Raw genomic sequence first — 20,848 nt, 5'->3', positions numbered from 1 at the left:
TTCATACAGACACGAGAATTCACACAGACTCCAGGAATTCGCACAAATCCCGAGAATCCACAAAAACCTCGGGAATTTCACCCAAACGCCGGGAATTCGCAAAACCCCCGGGAATTCGCACAAACCCATGTGTTTATTTCACCCCAACCCGGGGAATTCACCCCAAACCCACGGGATCAGATTCAGGGCACTTTAAAGTGAAAGCTCAAGTTATAAATTATTTTAAATTGTTGGTATTATTAATATAATTACTACTCTTATTTTACATTGTTATCTCTAGATATTTCTATACTTCATTTTTATTATATATATTTGTATATATATAATATATATACTATATATATTGCATATATATTATAATATATATTATATATAATTATATATTTGTATATGCAATACATATATATAACTATATAGTTATATGTACAATATACATAATATTATATATAAATATTAAAATATATATTATATGTAATATAATTTATATATTATATTACATATGTAGATATATGTATAGATATATCTATATAACTATAGATAATATACATTAGTTATACTTTACTGATATGTTTTATATCTTTTAAAATATCTCTAAATATGAATATTTTAGTGTTATCTGCTATTATTCATAGAAGAAATTACTTAATAGGTTATTATTATTTTATTTCTATTTCTGCTAATAGTTGTAGATCAGAAACAATGCATCCTTTGTTTTCTCCCCTCAGACCCAACTTTCTCTCTTTTTTTATTATTTCTGTTTAAATGCAACAAGGTATTTATAAAATAACAGAAAACAAACAAAAAAATCTCATCAAAACCCAGGGAAAAAAAAAAGAAAAAGAAACCTCACAAAACTTTAAATCAAGGTGATATTCAGGTCCAGCTGGAGTATGAATAAGCATCTCTCATTTACACATTCTGATTTAACTTGCACTAGGGTGAATTACACTCAAGAAAGCTCAGAGACCATGGTAACATAAGAGATTGTATTTTTATTTTAGAAAAAGGAGACAAAATGGGAGCTGTGCCCAACAGAAAAAGTGGTTAAGGTTGATTTAAATGTAGTTAATAGAAGTATTCTGACAAAGACAGAAAGCAAAACTTGGCATTCTTTGCTTCAATTCCAACACAAACTGGTAAACTAATGAATGAAGACAATTTAAAACAGATCTTGTGTATTTTAATTGTGGTTAGAGTAACAATTTCCACTTTATTTTTGCAAGTCTGATGATATATACACCCAAGAAATGAACAGAAGAGTTGAAGTAAAGTAGCACCAGCCTTGTAGAGTATGGAAAAAGCTCAGCACTTCTCTCCCAGCCTAAAATCCACTTGCATATTGTAAAATGCAGCACTCCAAGCTTAGGGAAATCACAACTGAGAGACTGTTTGAAAAGCAGACCCAATTCAATGCTGTATTTTTCCTAAAGCTCACACTCCCGTGTCCCAACTCCTGAACATCACAATCCAACCCCTTTCCCTGGACAAGAGGCCCTCAAGGAGCTCTTTCCTGGATTGCACAGAATTCCTTCTTTTGAATGAGAAACTTTCCAAGGTCACACATGTGCAAATCAACTTTAAAGCTAATTATTGTTTCCTTCTACTTAAAAACTGTACAAGACCTGTTAAAGCCATCAGAACAGTAATTAATCCTAATTAATCCTCATCCACTAATGCATTGTCTTTGTTAAAATCATGCCGAACCTTTGTGGTGGAAATGGTTTTAGCTGCCAATTCTCACTTGAGGTATGATTTGGCTAAATTTTCAACCTATTATTTGAGACCCCTGCAAAGCTCCCCCTGAATATTGAAACTTCCACCAAGTCCTACACTTCTGCTGCTCCTGACAATTTTGGGAAACTTCCTTTGGCTTATCATCCCTCACTGAGACAGGAGGGACACCTTCTTTTTTCTTCCTTTAGCAACAGGGAAGTAAAAGAAGGAAAGAAAAATCTCTGAAACTGGAGGGGAATAAAAATAAAAAAAATGATTGGGCAAAAATTACAGAGACAACCTAAACATCATTCACCACTTGCTATACATTGATTTTTTTTGTTAACATCTTCTGTAAAGTTTAACACCTTCTCCACACACTGTTTGCTACTAACCACAGTCACTATTTTACTTACTTTTCAATACTTGATCAAGTATTAAGCCTTTATATTAAGTTTCAAACAAAAGAGTCCTCTGAAGTCACTGAAACTGTACCTGTTTACACTTCAAGGGGAAGGTGCCCCATTTCTCATGTCATTTTCACCTGAAGTATTTCAGCAGGGAAAGAGACACAGAGGAAAGGGAATAGGAACTGCAGAGTACATACAACAACCTAGAATAATACTGCTCCTACAGTATCTCGTGCAGACAACTTTCCATAAACACAACAGTATGGTTAAATATAAGGCAAATGGACCCTGGAGGCCACTAAGAAACTCACTTGTGGATTCCTCTTACGGGAGTAAAAATCCAATTTCATTTAAGTGCTATAAAAGTAACCCTAACACATAACATTGTTAAGAATTACATTTTAAAAAATGTTATCTATGGTTCTTTGTCTAAACAATCTGTTCACAGAATTTACATTTTTAGGCTCAAAGTAATTTGTAAAAAGATTTATTTCCAGAGAGATGCTGTTTAACTAACAAGTCTTAGTACAGCTGATTGAGCTGGTGCTTCGACAGAGCTACAATCTGTTACTTAGTATAGCAGCCACTGTTTTTATAATCCTTAAAACAGTAAAATTCCCAAGGCAGATTTGTCAGGAAGCTGTAAACAAGTGATATCCCAAGACTTATTGGCAACAAACAAAGTGATCCCTAGTCTAGGTTTTTAATTTTCTCTGCCAAATTTCCGTTTTGGAAACTGTGGAATCCACTTCCCAATTAATACTCTGGAGCAGTTTGGAAACTTGTCTCTGAGGAAGAGTCAACATCCATTTCCAACACAGACTCCTCAGGATTTGGGAGGAAATTAGGATAAGACTTGAAGTCTGGCTGCTCCTGGATATCAGCAGGAGCATTTTTCACAGCTGAGTGCATGAAGCATGAAGATTCCCAGAGCCAGCTCTCAATGTGTGCAGCAGAGTGAGGCATTTTAAGGTGGCAATATGAAGAACGAAATTCCACAGTAGATGGGACAGTTTGACATTGTCTTAGTGATGCATAATCGTCTTTCCTGTTTAAAAAAAAGGAAGGAAAAGATTATTAGTGTTTCAACAGCATTTTTGTCATGTTTACACAGAGCAAATACAGCTGTTCACCTTCCCCAAGGCCATCTCTGCATTCCACTTTGCAATCAGCTTGTTATCACCAACCTGAACAACTGGGAGAGAACTTATGTACACTCTAAACCAGCACCTGAATCACCAGGTTAGCCTTTTCCAATTTGAAAAACAGGAAACTGAAGTTTTAGCCAAAAACACTCTATTTTTTTTTAAAGTTTTCTCTTCTCTCTTGCAGTGCTTTTGGGGAAAAAAAAACCCCAAAAACCCAAACAACAAAGAACCAAGAGAACAGCATGCCACAACCCCTCTCACAAATAAATACCTCAACTTGCCATACACAGACACTTCTACACAGCTTGGGCTGCTTTTCCAGAAGAAGAAAAACAGTGTTTGTGTTTAATCATGATGCAAGGAGCAAAGAACTCTTCTTAGAAGTTATTTCTGAGACAAACTTGTGACTCTGTGTCTTTCCAAAGCCTGTCTCAGATGAAGAGACTCAGGATGGGTAAGTCTGGAATGTGAGAAACTGCTAAATAAGGGTAAAAGCAGGAAGGTGACAATCCCCAAATTCATTGTGGAAAGGAATTGGAAATATCATTAAGAAAAGAAGGCAGAAAAGACACTGGATTAAATGTGAGAGGACAGCAGGATGAATATTAAATATATACCAAGAACTAAATTTTTGCTTAGAGAAATGCCTCAAAAGCCAATTAGTGTTATTCAAGAAAAGGCTTTAACTGATTTCAAAAAGAGATAATTTCTAAAGCTGTGTCCTTTGCATGCAGCAGCACTGCACTTTACCTGGCTGTACAGAAGAGTTTGCTTTTAGCCTGGGCATAAACTGTGGCAGCAATCCTAAAGAGCTGCTCCTGCATCCATCGGACGTCAGCAGGCATGTCAGGAAACCAGTTCACCAACCTGCAGGCAAAACCAGAACACAGCTTTTGTGAGCAGAAGATTTAATCAGAATTACATTTTTACACACCCTGTGCCACATCCAAGCCAGCTTTTTTCTCCCCAGATCAACTCCCCTAACCAAGGTGTCTGTAACCCTGGTTTCGTGCCCAAGGTGTTTTGGTTTTCTGAAATTCTTTTCTCAGGGAATTTTCTGCGAACAGGAGAAATCTTTTTGTAACTGTACCTATGTTATTCGTTCCTTTTCCTAGGAGGGACTTCTTATTGATGTCCCTCTGGCCTGACTAATGTGACTGAAGAGGTTTAATTGGTCTGTGTAAAACAGTATATAAGGGAGACACATCCCAAAAATAAAAAAGTCATTTTCAGCCTTCTGAAACTCAGAGTCTGTGTTGTTGTGGTATAAAACAGCATCAGGTGTCCATTTCTTCTCAACCTCCCTGAATTCCCATCCAGCTCTCTCATCTCTCTTCTACAGACTCAGGAAAGGGGCAGCACAAACCACTGCACCTCTGAGGGGCTGACCAGTGTATGCATCCCACACCCTGTGACCAGCACAGGAATCTTGCAAAATATTCCTGTCACCAAGACCTTTGTGGTAGGAACTTTCTGTTCAGTTTCAAGAACGGTGGAAGAGGAAGGAAGAACAAAAGAAAAGCACAGTGGAAGAACACAGAGAAGGCAAAACAAGAAAAATATCCCAAATGTACTTTTTTGTCCTTATGATACTCTTAACAGGAGTCAGCTACATCAGAGTGGGACAAGGAGGAAAACCCCACAGTGAAGTCTAGGGAAACTTGCTTCTTCCCCATTCACCAAAAAATGGCACAGAAGTGTCACATTCAGTGGCACAGAAAAATACTTCACTGGAGTTCTATGTGGTTAGATTACCAGAATTGATTTTTCAGGATTTTCTAACGATAGTCATGACATCTGCTGTTCAAGGACTGGAATTCCCTTAAGCAAGCACAAAGCTTAGGATTCATAGTGCATCCATTAAGCACAACTTCTCCTTGACAAGAATTGAAATTTATCATATTAAGCCCCTGCTTCAAGAGCACAACTTTCAGTCAACCTAAACAAAACTGGTAAGAGAATTGATATGGTGAGTAAACAGAGGATTTCACTCCTGACTTCAGAAAGGAGGACAAGAAGGATGCGGAGAAATTTCAGATACCCTTGCAGAATATAATAATGAAGAATGTAATTCTGGAAAGCACAACTAAGGGTGTTTCTTTTGAGCAATTACAAGATTGCTATTAGTAATATGAGTGTGTTATTTAAGAATCTTCTTAATATGCTTATTTATCTACCCTTGGATTATACAGGCTTTAGAAGGATGCATCAGGTAGGTAGAAACAATTGGTCTTTTGACAGTTACCACTTGAATTATAGTCCCAGAATGCCTCCAGCACTGAATAAACTCTCAATGAGTACATTTCCAAAATGATGATGATTCTGAAAGAGTTCTTTACAAGTTCCTTACCGTAGAGCAACAGAGTAGGCAGACTCCACTGGGAGTGTGTATGGCAGCATCAGGTAGGAGATCACCCTCATGGGGAAGAGTTTAGAGAACTGGGCATAGAGTCCATTCTGTTCTTTACAAGCTTCCTGCAGTGCTTAAGAAGAATTATAAGGGAAAAGGTGTTACACTATCTGAAAGCAGTTTCAGTAACTTTCTCAAGAGTTTTGTAATAGCCAGTCAACATTATCAAGTGTTACTGAATAAGGCTCAGTTATAAAATGAAAGAATTCATTTTCTTTAATAAACTTTCTCTTTGGTATTTTAAAATATGGGAACACACACTCATCCCACAACGTTATCCAGAACTTCTAAGCAATAGATCTAAGAATTAATGTAATAATAATAATAATAATAATAATAATAATAATCCAAGTTTGCCACTCAGAATTACAGGAAACAGCCTGAAATATGCACCTTTACGAAGTCTGGGAGGTAGACTCTCAAATATGCTCTTCTCCAAAGGCCATGGATTTTGCTTTAGCTGATCATTTAAGCTGGTCATTTTCAAAGTTTCCACTCTGTTATTTTCTGTCAATTTTCTTCTCTTCACATAGTCCATGTGTTGCTGTGCAGCCTCATGAGGGTTTTTTTTTGGGAAGGACAAGTGGATATAAATTGTGTCGTTCAGAATACCTGAAAGAGTCAAGAGCTTTCACTTAGGTTTGATCCACAGGTCTCCTGTAGAGCACCTGAGGTCTGTGTGTCTGAACAAAGACCTGTCCTGAGGGAACATCATCATCTACCCCATGCCAAATGCACCTGGCTCTTAGGATCCCACAAAAGTTTAATCACAGTGATGGCTCTTCTGAAGGTTTAGGTTCTTACTTTAAAACAGGTTCTAAAGAAAAGGAAAAAAAAAAGTGAACAATTAAGTGAAACTGCCCTGGAAACACACAGTCATTTATTGTTTTCCTGCAAGAAAGCAAAGGATTTAAAGGAGAGGAGGAAAATTGATTTAGTGTGTATTTGAAAGGAAACACCTAAAACGCATCAGATATTTGAGAAATTTGACGTGGCAAATATCACATGAGTACTTTGAGGCATTGCTACAACAAGTTTGAAAAGGAAAGCAACCAGGTTACAATATTTTTTTTCAGTTGTATCCAAAGTACAGATCTAAGTCAACGTGGGTTGCATTGCAAAACTGGTGCCAATTAAGAAATAGCACTGATAACTACCTTAGAAACAAGCACCAGATCATGATTGCAAAGAGAAAAGCACAAGAAGTGTATTTACATTTGGTTTCCAGAAAATCAATATTACATTACATATGAAAAAAGACTTCTAAATTTGACTAGAATCGATACCTGCATAAAATAGAATCTACATCCTACTTGCAAGCACTAGTAAAAGACAAATGTCAAAAGAATATACAGTGAATTTAGCAAAGGAAAATATTTGAAGTGTCACAGATTGAAGGGAGAATTAATTCCTACAGGTGAAATAACTTAATATGAAAGCTAATACATAATGAATGACCTTGGAAAGGTTATAATTATAATTATCACTGATGAAGCTTGACACAAAACAACCCTGTGACAGAATAAAAACAAAGTTGATGACAGGATTAGCAGTGTGAAAAGGAGGACAATAGTGCAATATAGAGAGAGGACATGGGGCAGAGACACCAAGGGAGAACTGCAGGGAATGTTAGATGGAAAGTTGCACACAGGAAACCTCTGGGTGCAGGACAGCAGCAGAACCCAGCTCAGAACCACAAATCAGAAGCTCTTTGTAGAGCTTATGCTTTTAATCACCTGGTAAAAGCCATAAAGCAAGACTCTCCTTTATTAAATAGTAACATTACAGAAAATCAAGCTCTTGAGCAGAACTGTGAGGTTCTTCAGTGAAGAGATTCGTTTCAAGACAACTTGAATATTCAGTAACCAGGCATCAGCAGAGTACACCAATGACTGCATTACATCCTGCAGCTGGCACTGTCTGTAATAGTGCAAAAATCCCATTTCCATTCCCATTCCTCTGATCTGACCCAGTAACAATTTGCTTCTGCATCCAAAAACTACAAGGCCCAGGTCTGCATTTAACATATGGTTAACTTCATCCTATTATCAAGTTACTGTTTCCAACTTGTTTGTCTCAAAGCTTGCAGAGCAATAATATTTATCAATATAAAACATGTTATTAGAATTCTAGGAGTAGAGTAGCAGAACTCATAATTCTTCTTCCTAAACTTATCTGGGTGTTAACAACTGCTCCATTATAAGTTGTCATCTTCTAAAGTCTTTTCTCACACAGAGGCTTTGTGTGTGACTGTGTTTTTGGTTTTGTTAGCCAGCTCCCACTTCTGGACTACCAGAAAAATCAATTGGATGACAGCAGAGAGGAGGCAATGGAAGATACACATTTCAGGAGAAGGAAGCAGTAGCCTATTCCCACTAAGAATTCCCATTTCCAATTAAGACAAAGCCATGTAATATGATTTGCCTAGAACTGGAATTCATTGGAAATTTCACTTAACATTTACTTCACACGGATTTGACCAAACCCCAGAAGTTCAATTTTTGTGTGGCACAGTTCACCTCAGGTGAGCTATAACTGTGGCATTTCTACAAGAGTGAAATTATCATGATCCCTCTGAAATTCTCAAAGCCCCTTCTTAGCTACACACAACCCCCTCACCCTTTTTGTTTGTCCTGATCTGGGGTTGGTTTGTTTTTTAAACTCAGCTTAAGACCATATAACCAATTATTATCAAAAAGTTTAACATACCATTCTTCTTCAAGAATTTAAGAGCGTCCAAATATCCCTGCTCACAGATCTCTCCCAGCACCTGCAAACACAGAGTAAACGAGTCAGACAAAGAAATAGGAGTTTCAACTGCAGATCAACAGTTTGCAGAATGAAAAGCCACTTTCATCCACCTTCCATTCCTGTAAGAAAAAAGCCACTTTAGCAACTGCTGGGATACAACAGATTCAGGTTAACATGGCTGCTGTGAAGGTGCCTACATGATCATGTACATTAAATTATCTTACAGATGCACTGAATGATGGCATCCAAACAGATTGGGAGACTTCCCTCTCCTCTTGTTTCCTTGATTAGGTCTTCAGAAGCTGCCAGCAGCAATAAAACAGGGGGTTTGGAGTATGCCAATTCCCCTCCTTCCCTCCCAGTGCTTCTCACTTCCCAAAGCTTTGATAAATTAGCTGGGCAATCTGATGCTCAGGCTCAGACTTATCTTCCCTATGAAAATGCCTCTTATTAGATGCAATACCAGCTCACCTACACAGGGGTGCTAGTAAAAAACAAAAAGAAATAAAGCCTGCGTAAGTGGAATTTAAAACTTGTCTTGAAGTGGTCAAAAAGCCCTCAGTTAAAATATATCTGCAGCAGCCAGAAAAATTGCTTCTTTGCTGTACTATATCCCAGGCCAGTTGAAAAGGTCTGGTTTTATTTTTTTATTTCTCCAATTTCCACAACAGCAATTCAAGCGCATTTCCCTCTTCAGATCTGCAACTAACAGCAACAAGCAAAGCTTAAAGGCAACTTGCCTGTGCCAAGTATTAATTAAGACCTCTACAAAACCATGAAACTTTAGAATGTCTTCTAATTTCTTAGCAGGTAAATATGAAAGGACTACAAACTGACTGTTGTTAATTTCCCAGTGGTGATTTTATGATTGAATCCTGTGATAATTCCCAAAACAAACGCTGAAAGCCAGTAGCACGATATGCATTTTTTAGCCAGAGAGAGAATAAAACCAAAGAGGACATAGACAAAACAGGAAAAGACAGAAACAAGACACATCACTAGAGAGGTTTGTGTGACTGGATGGAATGCTAAGACACTGCAGCTTTCTGGAAAAGCTTTCAGGTGGGGAGATGAAGCAAAGGAAGGCAGGGGCTGACCTTGGGTTCAGGTGGGAAGAGCGCTTGTGTCAAACGATAGAAGTTGCCCAGGCTGAACTGGATGCTGGTGTTGGTCACGTTCATCTCATGGAAGTTGGCTGACTTCCCCTTGGGACAGATGTCACACTCCCCAGCAAAAGGGGACACTGTGATGGTGTTTTTGCACTCATAGTGAGGCAAGTTGTCACTGATCCCTCCGTCCACATACCGCTGCAAAAAGGAGAAGGAACAAAACGTCTCAATGTCTGAGCAGCAGAGTCCCCCACGCAAGAAAACTGACACTGTTTTACACCACAACAACACAAAGACTCCAACTTCAGAAGGCTGAAAATGACTCCTTTATTCTTGGGATGTGTCTCCCTTTTATACTGTTCTACACAGACCAATTTGATTGGTGACACAAAGACAAACCTCTTCACTCACATTGGTCAGACCAGAGGGACATCAAGAAGTCCCTCCTAGGGAAATAAATGTAAACAAATTTTCCATTACAAAAACATGTCTCTTGTTTACAGAAAATTCCCTGGGAAAGGAATTTCAGAAAATCAAACATCTCAAGCACAAAACAAGGCTACCTGAAACAGCACTTAAGGCTGGAACTTAAGCCTGGTGCTCTCAAACTAAACATTTTAAGTGGCCTGATCTGTTCTCTAATGCCAATAAACATTCCCACCTACAGTTCCACAGGCAGTGCAAGCATATTCCATTTGGGATTTTCCTGTATGCTTTTTGAAAGGTGAAAACCTTACACAACGTGCAGAGAAAAGCCTTAGTTTTACCATGTACAGGCAGGAATGCCAAGCAGTAAACAGCAAGACGCTACAAAGTTTACATTTTTTTTACATTCTATTGTGCTTAAGCCTACAGGAGTCATGCCAAGCATATGTAACTGTGGTATTTTCTTACTAAGCTACATCCCAAAAAGCCTCCTAAGCATTAAAATGGTATCAAAATAATTGCAAAGATTGAAAGAATAAAATGATGCCTTCCCTTCCTCAAAACGTGGCCCAATAAAGCATCACTTGAATGGTTTTGTACTCTGAACTAAGCCTTTTAAAATAACATTGTTGTCTGGTGACAAGAACTGAACAGCCAGATTAGCCTGGATCCACCTAAACCTTGGCTTCAGTCCAACGTCCTGTTTTTCATAACACCTTTAATCTGGAAGAGTTTAAGGAGACATACAAGGTTTAGAAGTACAGATAAAGAAAATCCCCATATAGTTCTAATCACTTTTGCTTAAATTTCAGTATGAAGAAGGAAAAAAAAATACATTTCACGTCCATTCTTTACCTTTCAATACTTGCTAATTGCCTTGAGAACAGGGTGTAATCAACCACTATTAAAGAGGTTTAAAGTTTCCTTTCTTCCTTCCCTTCTCCTTGTGCTTCCAGACCTGTAATTATAACACCTACAACAAACCTTGCGGACATTCCTGCAGTTTTTTGTCTCTTTAAGGGGGGATTTTAGAGAGCCCATAAAGTATTAAGAGGCTTTGTAATCAGCAGTTCCTGGGAAGCAATAGAATATACTAATATATTGATATTTTACCTCTAAAAAGTAAGCTTTCTTGCACTGAATACAAATGCCAGAAGGCATTAAAAAGCTTTGTTTGCACCTAACTGAACACAGAATTTTAATCCAGTTGTAAGGCAGATCTCCCTACAGCCAGAACACAAAAATACACAATAAACTACACTGTAAGGTATTTTTTTTAACAATTATAGGTGGTTCTCCCTGTAAATTTGTGCAGGTTAAACAGCATCACTTCCTTCAACAAATATTTACCCACTTGTTATCTTATAACTCCATACTCATTATCTTATAATATCTTTTTTTTTTTTATTAATGAATTTTAGGAGGCAGAGGAGGGACAGAGACACAGTATGTGTGTGTTAAAATACACACAGTATCCTCCATACATTCACTGTTCCTTTGTTTTTTTGGAAAGTTTTTACAAGCTTTGGTGAAGGTATTTATTTTACAGTAGGATAACAAAAAGCCCCACATGCATTTTTAATATTTTCAGAATAGCTAGAACTATTTTTAGATCTAAACAAGAGAGACTTACCACACCTCTAAAGGATGGTGGAATGAGGCCACAATAAATAGGGACAAATGAACTACAGATTAAAGCCTGTAAGAAAATGAGACCATAAAAATTAAATATTCATTGTTCCATTACTGACATAAACATTTATCTTTATAAAATAAATTCCTATTCTCTAAAGCTGTAGTTTTATTAGATCCACTGCACCTTTGAAGGCAATTATCCTTTTTTATGACTGATCCCTTGCATCTCCTCCCTAAAACAGTTCAGACACATTGACTGGGAAAACCAGCACATGAATCTGGTGTAAAAAAGCTTGAATTTCTCCTTAAAACACTGTCAGGGTAACAACACCTGAAATGCTTAAAGCAGAAACCCAATAGGTGATGTTCAAGAGACCTAGGAAGTTTCTAAAAGTTACCAAAAAGAAACATACCTGTATAACTTCTTCTTTAGAGTTAAAATTAGATATCAAGGCATTTTTGCCATCTGATACTCTGGTGAGTGAAATGCACAGTCTGCCCGAGGACAACTGGTGTGTGTTTTCTGGAAGATTTCTCATCAGCCCATCTCTTATGATCTTTATCACATTGAAGGAAGGATGAAGAGGACCGAGATTTCTCTTTCTGGCTTCTTTGGCCAACGCCAGAACATCTGCACAAGCCTGAGCTGGAAACAAAATACATTGCATTTAACAGCAGAAACACAACTCATATTTGGACTAAAAAAGCATATCTACAGCTCCAGCTTCTCTCTCTTATTGCTAGAATGAAAATGCAAGAGCTTTTTAACAGATTAACTAACTGTCCAACGTGTTTAAGGAGTTTAAAAGTTCTCTGAGAGACAAAGAAATCGCTTTAAACTTCCAAAAGGATCTCCTGGTGAAGATTAAGCCATATGAGATACTTGCATTAGGAATTATTCATTCCAGAAAAACATTTTTTGAGGGAGGGGAAAATAAAAAAAGATGAGCCAAACTTAAGGTTTCAGGGCACCATTTCTTCTCATTGATACATAAATACACTCAAGAAAGCATGAAGTGAGAACTGGTAGGAATGCCAGGAAGGAAATTTTGAAAGCAGTGGGAAAGGAATGTGGAAGAAATCCATAATACACCACACAGGTCTCCACCTAAAGAGGTGCATTTTTACAGTAACAGACACACAATACTCTTTTCTCCAATTAAATCTACATTTGGGAACTTCAAACCACTACAGAAGACAGGATTGTTCCTGAAGAACACCAAAACCCTTTCAACATTTAGTCACAGGAGGAGGAGCAGCTCATTCCACCTGCAATGCTTTGTTTGAACTGAGAATGTGAAATTTCTCCAGGGCACACTTTGAGGAAATTGCTTGTTTAGTAAAGAAGAGGGGGAGAAGGTCAAAGTAACATCTTATCCACCTGAGTGACAGGCTACAAGGGTCTTCTGAAAATATTTTCAGAACTTACATACTTGAATTTACTAGAACAGATAAAATTCAATTTATTGGGTTAAATGTGAGCACTGTACTGGCAACAACTCTGCCTAAGCCTTTGAGCTCAGATTAATTCCCAAAATTATTCCCTTTCTACGATGTTATTCCCTTCCCCAAATAGCAATAACTAAACATTTATCATTCTCAACCAATAATCTATGTCCAAAAGAGCTGAATCTATGTCCTAAAAAAATCTGAGGTACCAGACACTCTCCATCTTCACCATTTCAATTCTTCCATTCCATCCTCACAGAGGGAAATCTTGGGCCACAAATCCACTGACACACAAGTAGCCTCACACCACCTCCCATCCCAGAAGACAGCAAACAATGTAGACACAGCTCACTGTTCAGGGTCAAATATTGTGTTTACCTTGGTAAAACTCATTTTACACGCAAATTAAAAAAAAAAAAAAATTGCACAAGTCACATCCTGACAAGTGACAAAGTTACTGCCAAAAGCAGAATCAGGCAGTTTGAGCAGTTCTAATTTTCGTTGCATCCAGATATTCATTACCAATTCCCTTTTTCTTTATTTAGCAATGCTCAATAAACTTCTAAATGCTAAATAATCTTCTAAACTTCCTAAAAACAGCTGTGTTGCAGGAGTCTGAGATACTGAACTATCAAATCTCAGAACAGTCTTTGAGCATATGCAATAATTACCTTTTCCAAAATAAATAAGAGTTTTGAAAACTTATGCACCAAGCAAGTCACTTATTTGCCTGTTCAAAAATAAAAACCAACAGCAAACAAATACATGCAATTTGATTTAGCAGTTACTCATCATCTCCACATGTAAGAATTTCTACACTCAAAGTAGTTCATAGGAAAAAAAAAAAAGCTGACGTATTTTGTTTATTTTAACCTATTTTAAACCTAGGAAGGGCTACAAATCAAGGGAAAAAAAACAACAAAATAAACAAAACCAAAAACAAAACAAAACAAAAAAAATTCTATTTAAGAGTATGTGATATTAAACCACTGAAAATTTACACATCTTTCTGTTATTAATTCAATGGACTTCAAAGTAGTCTAACTTTCTTTCCTTCTCCCTTCCTTTTCCAACAGGACTAAAATAGAGGTAACTGTATTTAGTTTAGAGGTAATAAAAATAGAGGTAACTGTATTTAGAGGCTGGTGTATTCCAAACCAGGAACTTCTCCAAAAGGGTCTAAGGGCTAGAGCTCAAGTCAAACTGGGATTTTAGGCAGGTTTTGATCCATCTGTTTATTTTTGAAACAGAGGAGAACTAAAGAAATTAATCTTCCTAATAAATGTGAACTTTTTCTTGTTATAGGCCTGCATTCCTGTTTTTAATTGTTCATTAACTATTTATTTGTTCCCCATCTAGTGGCTAATGATTGTATTTATCCACATTTGAAGTTCCACCTATCCAGCAGGTAATCTGAATCAAAGAGAAAACCTTTCCCTTAAAACATCTGGCTACAGGGCTGCAAGAAATGAAACACCCTCTTCAACCCCTGCTCACAGATTTGCACACCCTGTTTTGTGTGCACCAGCACAGGGCTGGGTCCTGCTGAGCCCCAAAAAAACATCTCCAAGTGTGGAGATGCCACAACCTCTCTGGGAAATCTGTTATATTATTTTACTGCTCTCACAGCAAGTGTCTTTTCCTTACACCTCATCTGAATTGACCAGGCTCCAGCTTGTGCCTGCTGCCCTTTCATCACCTCTGGGAAGAGCTAAGCTCTGTCTACCCACCACAAAACACAACTGTGAAAAAAAAAACCCACAGGATTTATTGCACCTCTAGCTGCAGGAACTACAAATACTGCACATTAAAGTGTATCAGAGTAAGGGAGGATTATGAGATAAACTCACAAAATGTACCTATTGTTGTAAAATAGCGTTTCTTTAGAGCTTATTTACCATCCTCTGCTTTCACACAAGCTCAAAAAAACACCACAGCTACAAACTCAAAGAATTAGCATGGGAATACCTTAGTAATTTTACCAATTTACAGCAATTCACAAATTTTAGAAAGTGTGTTTGAATTGTCTTCCAACATTTTCAAGTGATGTCTTTTTTTTTTTTTTTTCAGCAGAAACACACTTGCCCATGGATTCTGCTACCTTGGACAGTGACCACACACAAATTCTATTAGTTAGAGAAAATCAGAAAATCTCACTTGGCATATGAGATTGGTAATAACTGGGAAATAGTTTGACATTTACAACTCTTAATTATTAAAGTGCTAAACCATTTTAAAAGCTGTTATTAACTCATAATGCCAAATAAACAATACACATTTTCTGAGCTTGAGAGTGCTTTAAATATTTAAGACAGCTTCCTTCTCAAATCATTTACAATGACTTACAACTTAAAAAAAAAAAAAAAATACAGCTTTGGGGAAAAAAAAACAGCTTTCCCATTGTTAAAGCTTTGAAGAAATTAAGCTTATGTGCTAGAGCTCAGTAGCTAAAGCAGCAGGGACAAGTATTGCACTCCTGTACTTACAGAGAACTTCTGCTTGTTTTGAGTCAGTGGATTTCCTCCTCAGAAATTTAAAAGCAAAACCCACAAATCTCTCTAAATTCAAAAGAGGTACTCATTGTTATCCTCCTCTTCTAAGACAAAATCTGAATTTACAAACTCTTCTAGTTCTAAACCATTTAAGGGTGCTGCCAGCAAAAAACAATCAGTGTGGAGTCATGAACTAGACAAGCATTACTTAGTGGATTTCTTTAGTATAAAACCAAAATCACTTTCAGATTTCCAGATATTTCATACAGCTTTTTAAACTGCAACCCAGCTGCTGTCCTAAACACCTTGACATTTCGATAGCTTTTATTGAGTTTAATTTATTAGAAAAAATGCACACTCGTGAGCCCTAAATAAGTAAAAGGTAGAAATTAAATGTGCATTTCACAAAGCACCATTTAGTTTCAAACTTACATCTATAACCCAGCACGAACACAACACGAGATCACCTCCATTACTCGAACAACAACTAAAATCGTTGTGCATTATTAAAACAGTGGATTTTAACCCATCCACTATTTCTAACCACACACCTGAGCGACCTTTGCAACCCAACCCCAGTGCCCAGCTCAGGGAGGACAAGCACATTAAAGCAAAACCTAAACCCCGACCTTAAATCCCTCAGCCTCACCCCAGAAAGGAGCAGCTTTGGAAGGAAGGAAAGATAAATCCTGGCCCCTCATGTGCAGGGGGAGACGCTCTATTTCCCAACAAAGGGCAAACACGCTGTTTACAGGCGGTGACAGGGAGGGTGTCAGGGCTCTCTCTCTCTCCCAGGTAATTCCCGGACTTTGGACAGCGGCGGTCAGAGCAGCCCCTCCTGACGCCACAGGAGGATTTCCAGTGCGGGAATCAGATCGGGCACGGCCAACACCATTCCCTGAACCCGTCTGGATTGAATCCCACCCTCCGGGCAGACGTTTTAGGGGTGAAGAGAAGCAGAGAACCGGAGCCGGCCCAACCCGGCCTGAGGAACCCTCACTGCCCGAGCGCCCCTCAGGGCCCTGCCCTCCCTTCTCAGGGCCCTGCCCGCCGCACCTGCCCCTTCCCCGGGGCTCTCCCCGCCTCGCCTGGCCCCCCTCCGCTCCCCCGGCCCCGCCGCTGACCCAGAGAGCCGCCCCCGACCAGGACGGCGCCGGCGAGCGCCCCGGCGGAGGCGCCGTAGATGTGCCGCGCGTCGCGGATGACGTGCGGGGCTCTCTCCTGCAGGCAGGTGGCGGCGCCGATGTGGTAGACTCCCAGGAAGCCGCAGCCGGCGAAAGACACGCTCCAGCCGCCCTCGCGGTCCAGCATGGTCGCCGGTAAGGGGTGACAGGGGCGGTCCGGTGGCGGCGGCCGCTGCCCGGCGACTGAGCGCGCTCGGCGGGGCCGCCCTGCGCGTTACACGCCGCCGGGCGCGCCGCAGCCAATCCCGTGCCGCCGCTCGGTGGCACAAGGCGCTGCAGCCAATCAGAGGGCACATGCAAATGAGGCCACGCCTCCTCTCACCCCCGCCCTGGGCTGGGCGCGCACCGAGTCGGGCGCCGCTCCTTCCCCTGGGTCCCCTCAGAGCTGTCGGTCCCCTCAGACCCCTCGGGCAGCCTCCGCTGGTCCTCCAGCCCCGCCTATCTCCGAATCCCTGCCCCGAGGAAAACGGTCCAGAGGGCCGCGAGCCGCCCACCAAAGCCGTACGGCGTGCTGTGGGGTCTGGAGTCCGTGAGGGACGGTGGGGTCCGGGTCAGTGAGGCCCAGTGGGGCCCATGGTCAGAGAGGCCCAGTGGGGTCCGGAGCAATGGGGCACAGTGGGGTCTGGGGTCGGTGGGCCACGGTGGCTGCGGTGCTGGAAAGCATGAACTCCTCTTGGACTCTTCTGAGATGTTATAACATCCCATTGTTTCATGATGCAATGCTGCATGCAGGTAGCTAAAGAGGATTTCTGCAGTCCTGAGTGAGGCAATTAAACCCTGGAGGATTTCAGATGTGCTGTTCTCTGTTTTGTTTTTACAGTCGAGTTTTGGGGAGCTCCCTGCTGGGCAAAACAACTGTGAATTCCCTTCTGAACCAGCCAATCTCTACCAGCATTGCAGGGTGAGCCCACAGGATCTCACCCTGTGATCCGCAGGGAGGGAAGGAAGGGATCTGGGATCCACAGGGAGGGAAGGAAGGGATCTGGGATCCTCAGGGAGGGAAGGAAGGGATCTGGAATCTGCAGGGAGGGATCTGGGATCCGCAGGGAGGGAAGGAAGGGATCTGGGATCCGCAGGGAGGGAAGGAAGGGATCTGGGATCTGCAGGGAGGGAAGGAAGGAGTCTTGGATCCTCAGGTAGGGAAAGAAGGGATCTGGGATCCTCAAGGAGGGGAAGGAAGGGATCTGGGATCCTCAGGGAGGGAAGGAAGGGATCTGGGATCCTCAAGGAGGGGAAGGAAGGGATCTGGGATCCTCAGGGAGGGAAGGAAGGGATCTGGGATCCGCAGGGAGGGAAGGAAAGGATCTGGGATCTGTAGGGAGGGAAGGAAGGGGTCTGGGATCTGCAGGGAGGGAAGGAAGGGATCTGGGATCCGCAGGGAGGGAAGGAAGGGGTCTGGGATCTGCAGGGAGGGAAGGAAGGGGTCTTGGATCCTCAGGTAGGGAAAGAAGGGATCTGGGATCCGCGGGGAGGGAAGGAAAGGATCTGGGATCTGTAGGGAGGGAAGGAAGGGGTGTGGGATCCTCAGGGAGGGAAGGAAGGGGTGTGGGATCCTCAGAGAGGGAAGGAAGGGATCTGGGATCTGCAGGGAGGGAAGGAAGGGATCTGGGATCTGCAGGTAGGGAAGGAGGGGATCTGGGATCCGCAGGGAGAGAAGGAAGGGATCTGGGATCTGCCAGCATGGCGAGCAGGGCTCCCCCAGCCATGGGAGGTGCAGGTTTAGCAATCACCCCAATTATCCGCCACTCAAAGGAATCCAGCCTGTGTAAGCATTCATATTTGCATGATCTTCTCTGTTTAATACTGAAACTTAAAGAAAATTCGTGATGATGATAATAACACTAGGCTTATAATGGGAAGATGATAGAATAATCTGCTTTCAGGTTGCAATTTCAATCTGCAAACAATTCTGTGTTCGTGTTCTTACCAGCATTTTACAGGAAGAACTTCAAGCAAAGCAGCCAAATGCCATGTGAAGTCTAGAACAGCATCATCTGGCAGAGTTTTGGTAGTACCAGCTGACTGAGGCATCAAAACTAAGTGTCAGGTACTGGTGGACTTTTGGAAGTCTCCTTATCTTTAAGACTCTGAAGATCTCATGCTTTTGGCTCTGCAGGATTATTCTCCTAAACAACAGTTCAGATATTTCTGTGTGGTGCTGCATTGCAGGCCAGAGATATGCTCTAAATCATTTTCTGCTCAAGTCCTCTTAAATGCATCTGAACATGTCCAGGTAGGGCTCAGATCCCTGTGAAAGGGGACAGATTTCCTCTAAAATTTGTAAGAACTGGCATTTGTTTGTGACACTGTCACCACAAATCCCTGAGCCCCCATTAGGCTCACCCTGCAATGCTGGGAGGGATTGAGTAGTTCAGAAGGGAATTCACAATTGTTTTGCCTGGCAGGGAGCTCCCCAAAACTCAACTATGAAAATAAAACAGGGAGCAGCACGTCTGAAATCCTCCAAGCTTTAATTGCCTCACTCAGGACTGCAGAAATCCTCTTTAGCTACCTGCATGCAGTATTGCATCATAAAACAATGGGATGTTATAACATCTCAGAAGAGTCCAAGAGGAATTCATGCTTTCCAAACACACCTAGGAGTACACCTTATGTTGTGAGACCTTTTATTTGTAGAAAGCACTGCCATGAAGAGAGCAGAATTCAAGCTCCTTTTCAATCTGGATGGACTTGAAGCCATAATTCTGCCTCTAAATGAGCACCACAGGCACATTAAAAATGTGATTGTGGCTCCTGTAACTTTTCCATTCTCTTCTAAAGGAAAAGCCCAGCTGTGCTGTATTTTGTATTCACTTCCTGTGTGCTCTCATGCTATTTACTGAGACTTTAAGTGTAGGATAGCACCATTTCTTAATCCATGTTTTGGAAAATGGACACTGAGGTGTTCAGAGAGGGATGTTTCTGGACATCCACAGAAATCTGACAGAGCCAATTGAATGGCAGGTGAGCAAGGGATTTTCAGAACATAATCACATCAATAGGTTTTTTCAGGGCTAAGCTCAATTTTGCTGGTAGACATCAACTCTGTTTGAAAATGTTTTTTTTAATCCCTAAACTGTCACTAGAAGGCTGTTCCTGAACCACATTTCCCAAATTGTCAGGAGGAGTCTTATTTCTCCTGTAAAATGGCTTGTTCATAACCATCTGCTCCTCTGCTTTGGGTCCTTCCACATTAGTATCTCCCACATAACGCTGACAATGATGAAAGTGCTGGATTTTATTCCCTTTATCCCCCATTCTGTGACTCTCAGGGAGCTGAGCTCCTCTGGCTTCCCCTCATGACACAGGTGCTACAAATGCTCCCCAACCAGTAAAGCAACTGGTCCTTCAGATGGGGCTTCTCTAGAGCTCTGCACAGTCCTTGCTAGGGAAGCTGAATCACAGATTCCGATTGCTTGTGCTGTGATGAACTGGTAAATCCAGGTTCTTCCTTATCTCAATTTCCATCAGTGTTTTTAAGTGTATTGCAATTCCCTCAGGGCACAATACCGAATTCGTTCCCTACACTGGTGTCTCACATATGCCCAGCCTGTTTCAGTATCTGTGTCTTCCTGGGCTGCCTCTAACAGATAGTGCAATTTCTCTACTACATCATCTCTAGCTTAGCAAATAACACCTCTTGCAAAAAGAAAAATAAAAGGCAACAAACAAAAAAATTTAAGCTTAGGTGCATAACAGCAGGATGGATCCCATCCAAGAAAGGTAATACAACCATGTCACAAGAACTACCAACCCTACTGCAATTGTAAAAGATGCAGTTTTGAGATTTATATCAAGTTTTTGATCAAGTTTATAGTTTATATCAAATACTGTTGACAGGTATCAAGTCCTGTTTTTAATCACATACTGTGTGCTGCAATCAGTCTTGCAGACACATCTGAAATCTTTTACTGTATCAAGGCCCTAATAATTTTCTCATAATTCCAGGAACATAAAGTAAGGCCTCGTGAGGAAAATCAAATATATTTCAGTGGGGTTGTAATCTACCAGGAAACTTGCAATGCAGCTTCCAGACTTCTGTAAGCAGACATTGACCCAACCCAATGTCTGGCATATAAACTCAACAGACACACCTTCTGTTTGTCATTGAACCACCCTTC

The 20,848-nt window shown here is 40.6% G+C and overlaps 1 protein-coding gene across 1 annotated transcript; it reads right to left on the bottom strand.

The window, feature by feature from the left end:
• Window positions 1–532: 532 nt before the first annotated feature.
• On the bottom strand, window positions 533–16,854 carry LOC310908251 (patatin-like phospholipase domain-containing protein 2; the record flags this gene model as incomplete). Its single annotated transcript, XM_083859092.1, has 9 exons — window positions 533–3,171; window positions 4,022–4,138; window positions 5,622–5,754; window positions 6,075–6,293; window positions 8,391–8,451; window positions 9,530–9,739; window positions 11,601–11,666; window positions 12,016–12,248; window positions 16,668–16,854. 9 exons carry the CDS (start codon window positions 16,852–16,854, stop codon window positions 2,880–2,882), a joined length of 1,518 nt encoding a protein of 505 aa, XP_083715218.1. The 3' UTR covers window positions 533–2,879.
• Between the last annotated feature and the right edge of the window lie 3,994 nt (window positions 16,855–20,848).

This window comes from Zosterops lateralis (assembly GCF_965231275.1).
Source record: "Zosterops lateralis genome assembly, chromosome: 4".
NCBI lineage: Eukaryota > Metazoa > Chordata > Aves > Passeriformes > Zosteropidae > Zosterops > Zosterops lateralis.
Note: the sequence above shows the minus strand (reverse complement) of the source record. Positions and strands in the feature narration are given on the sequence as shown.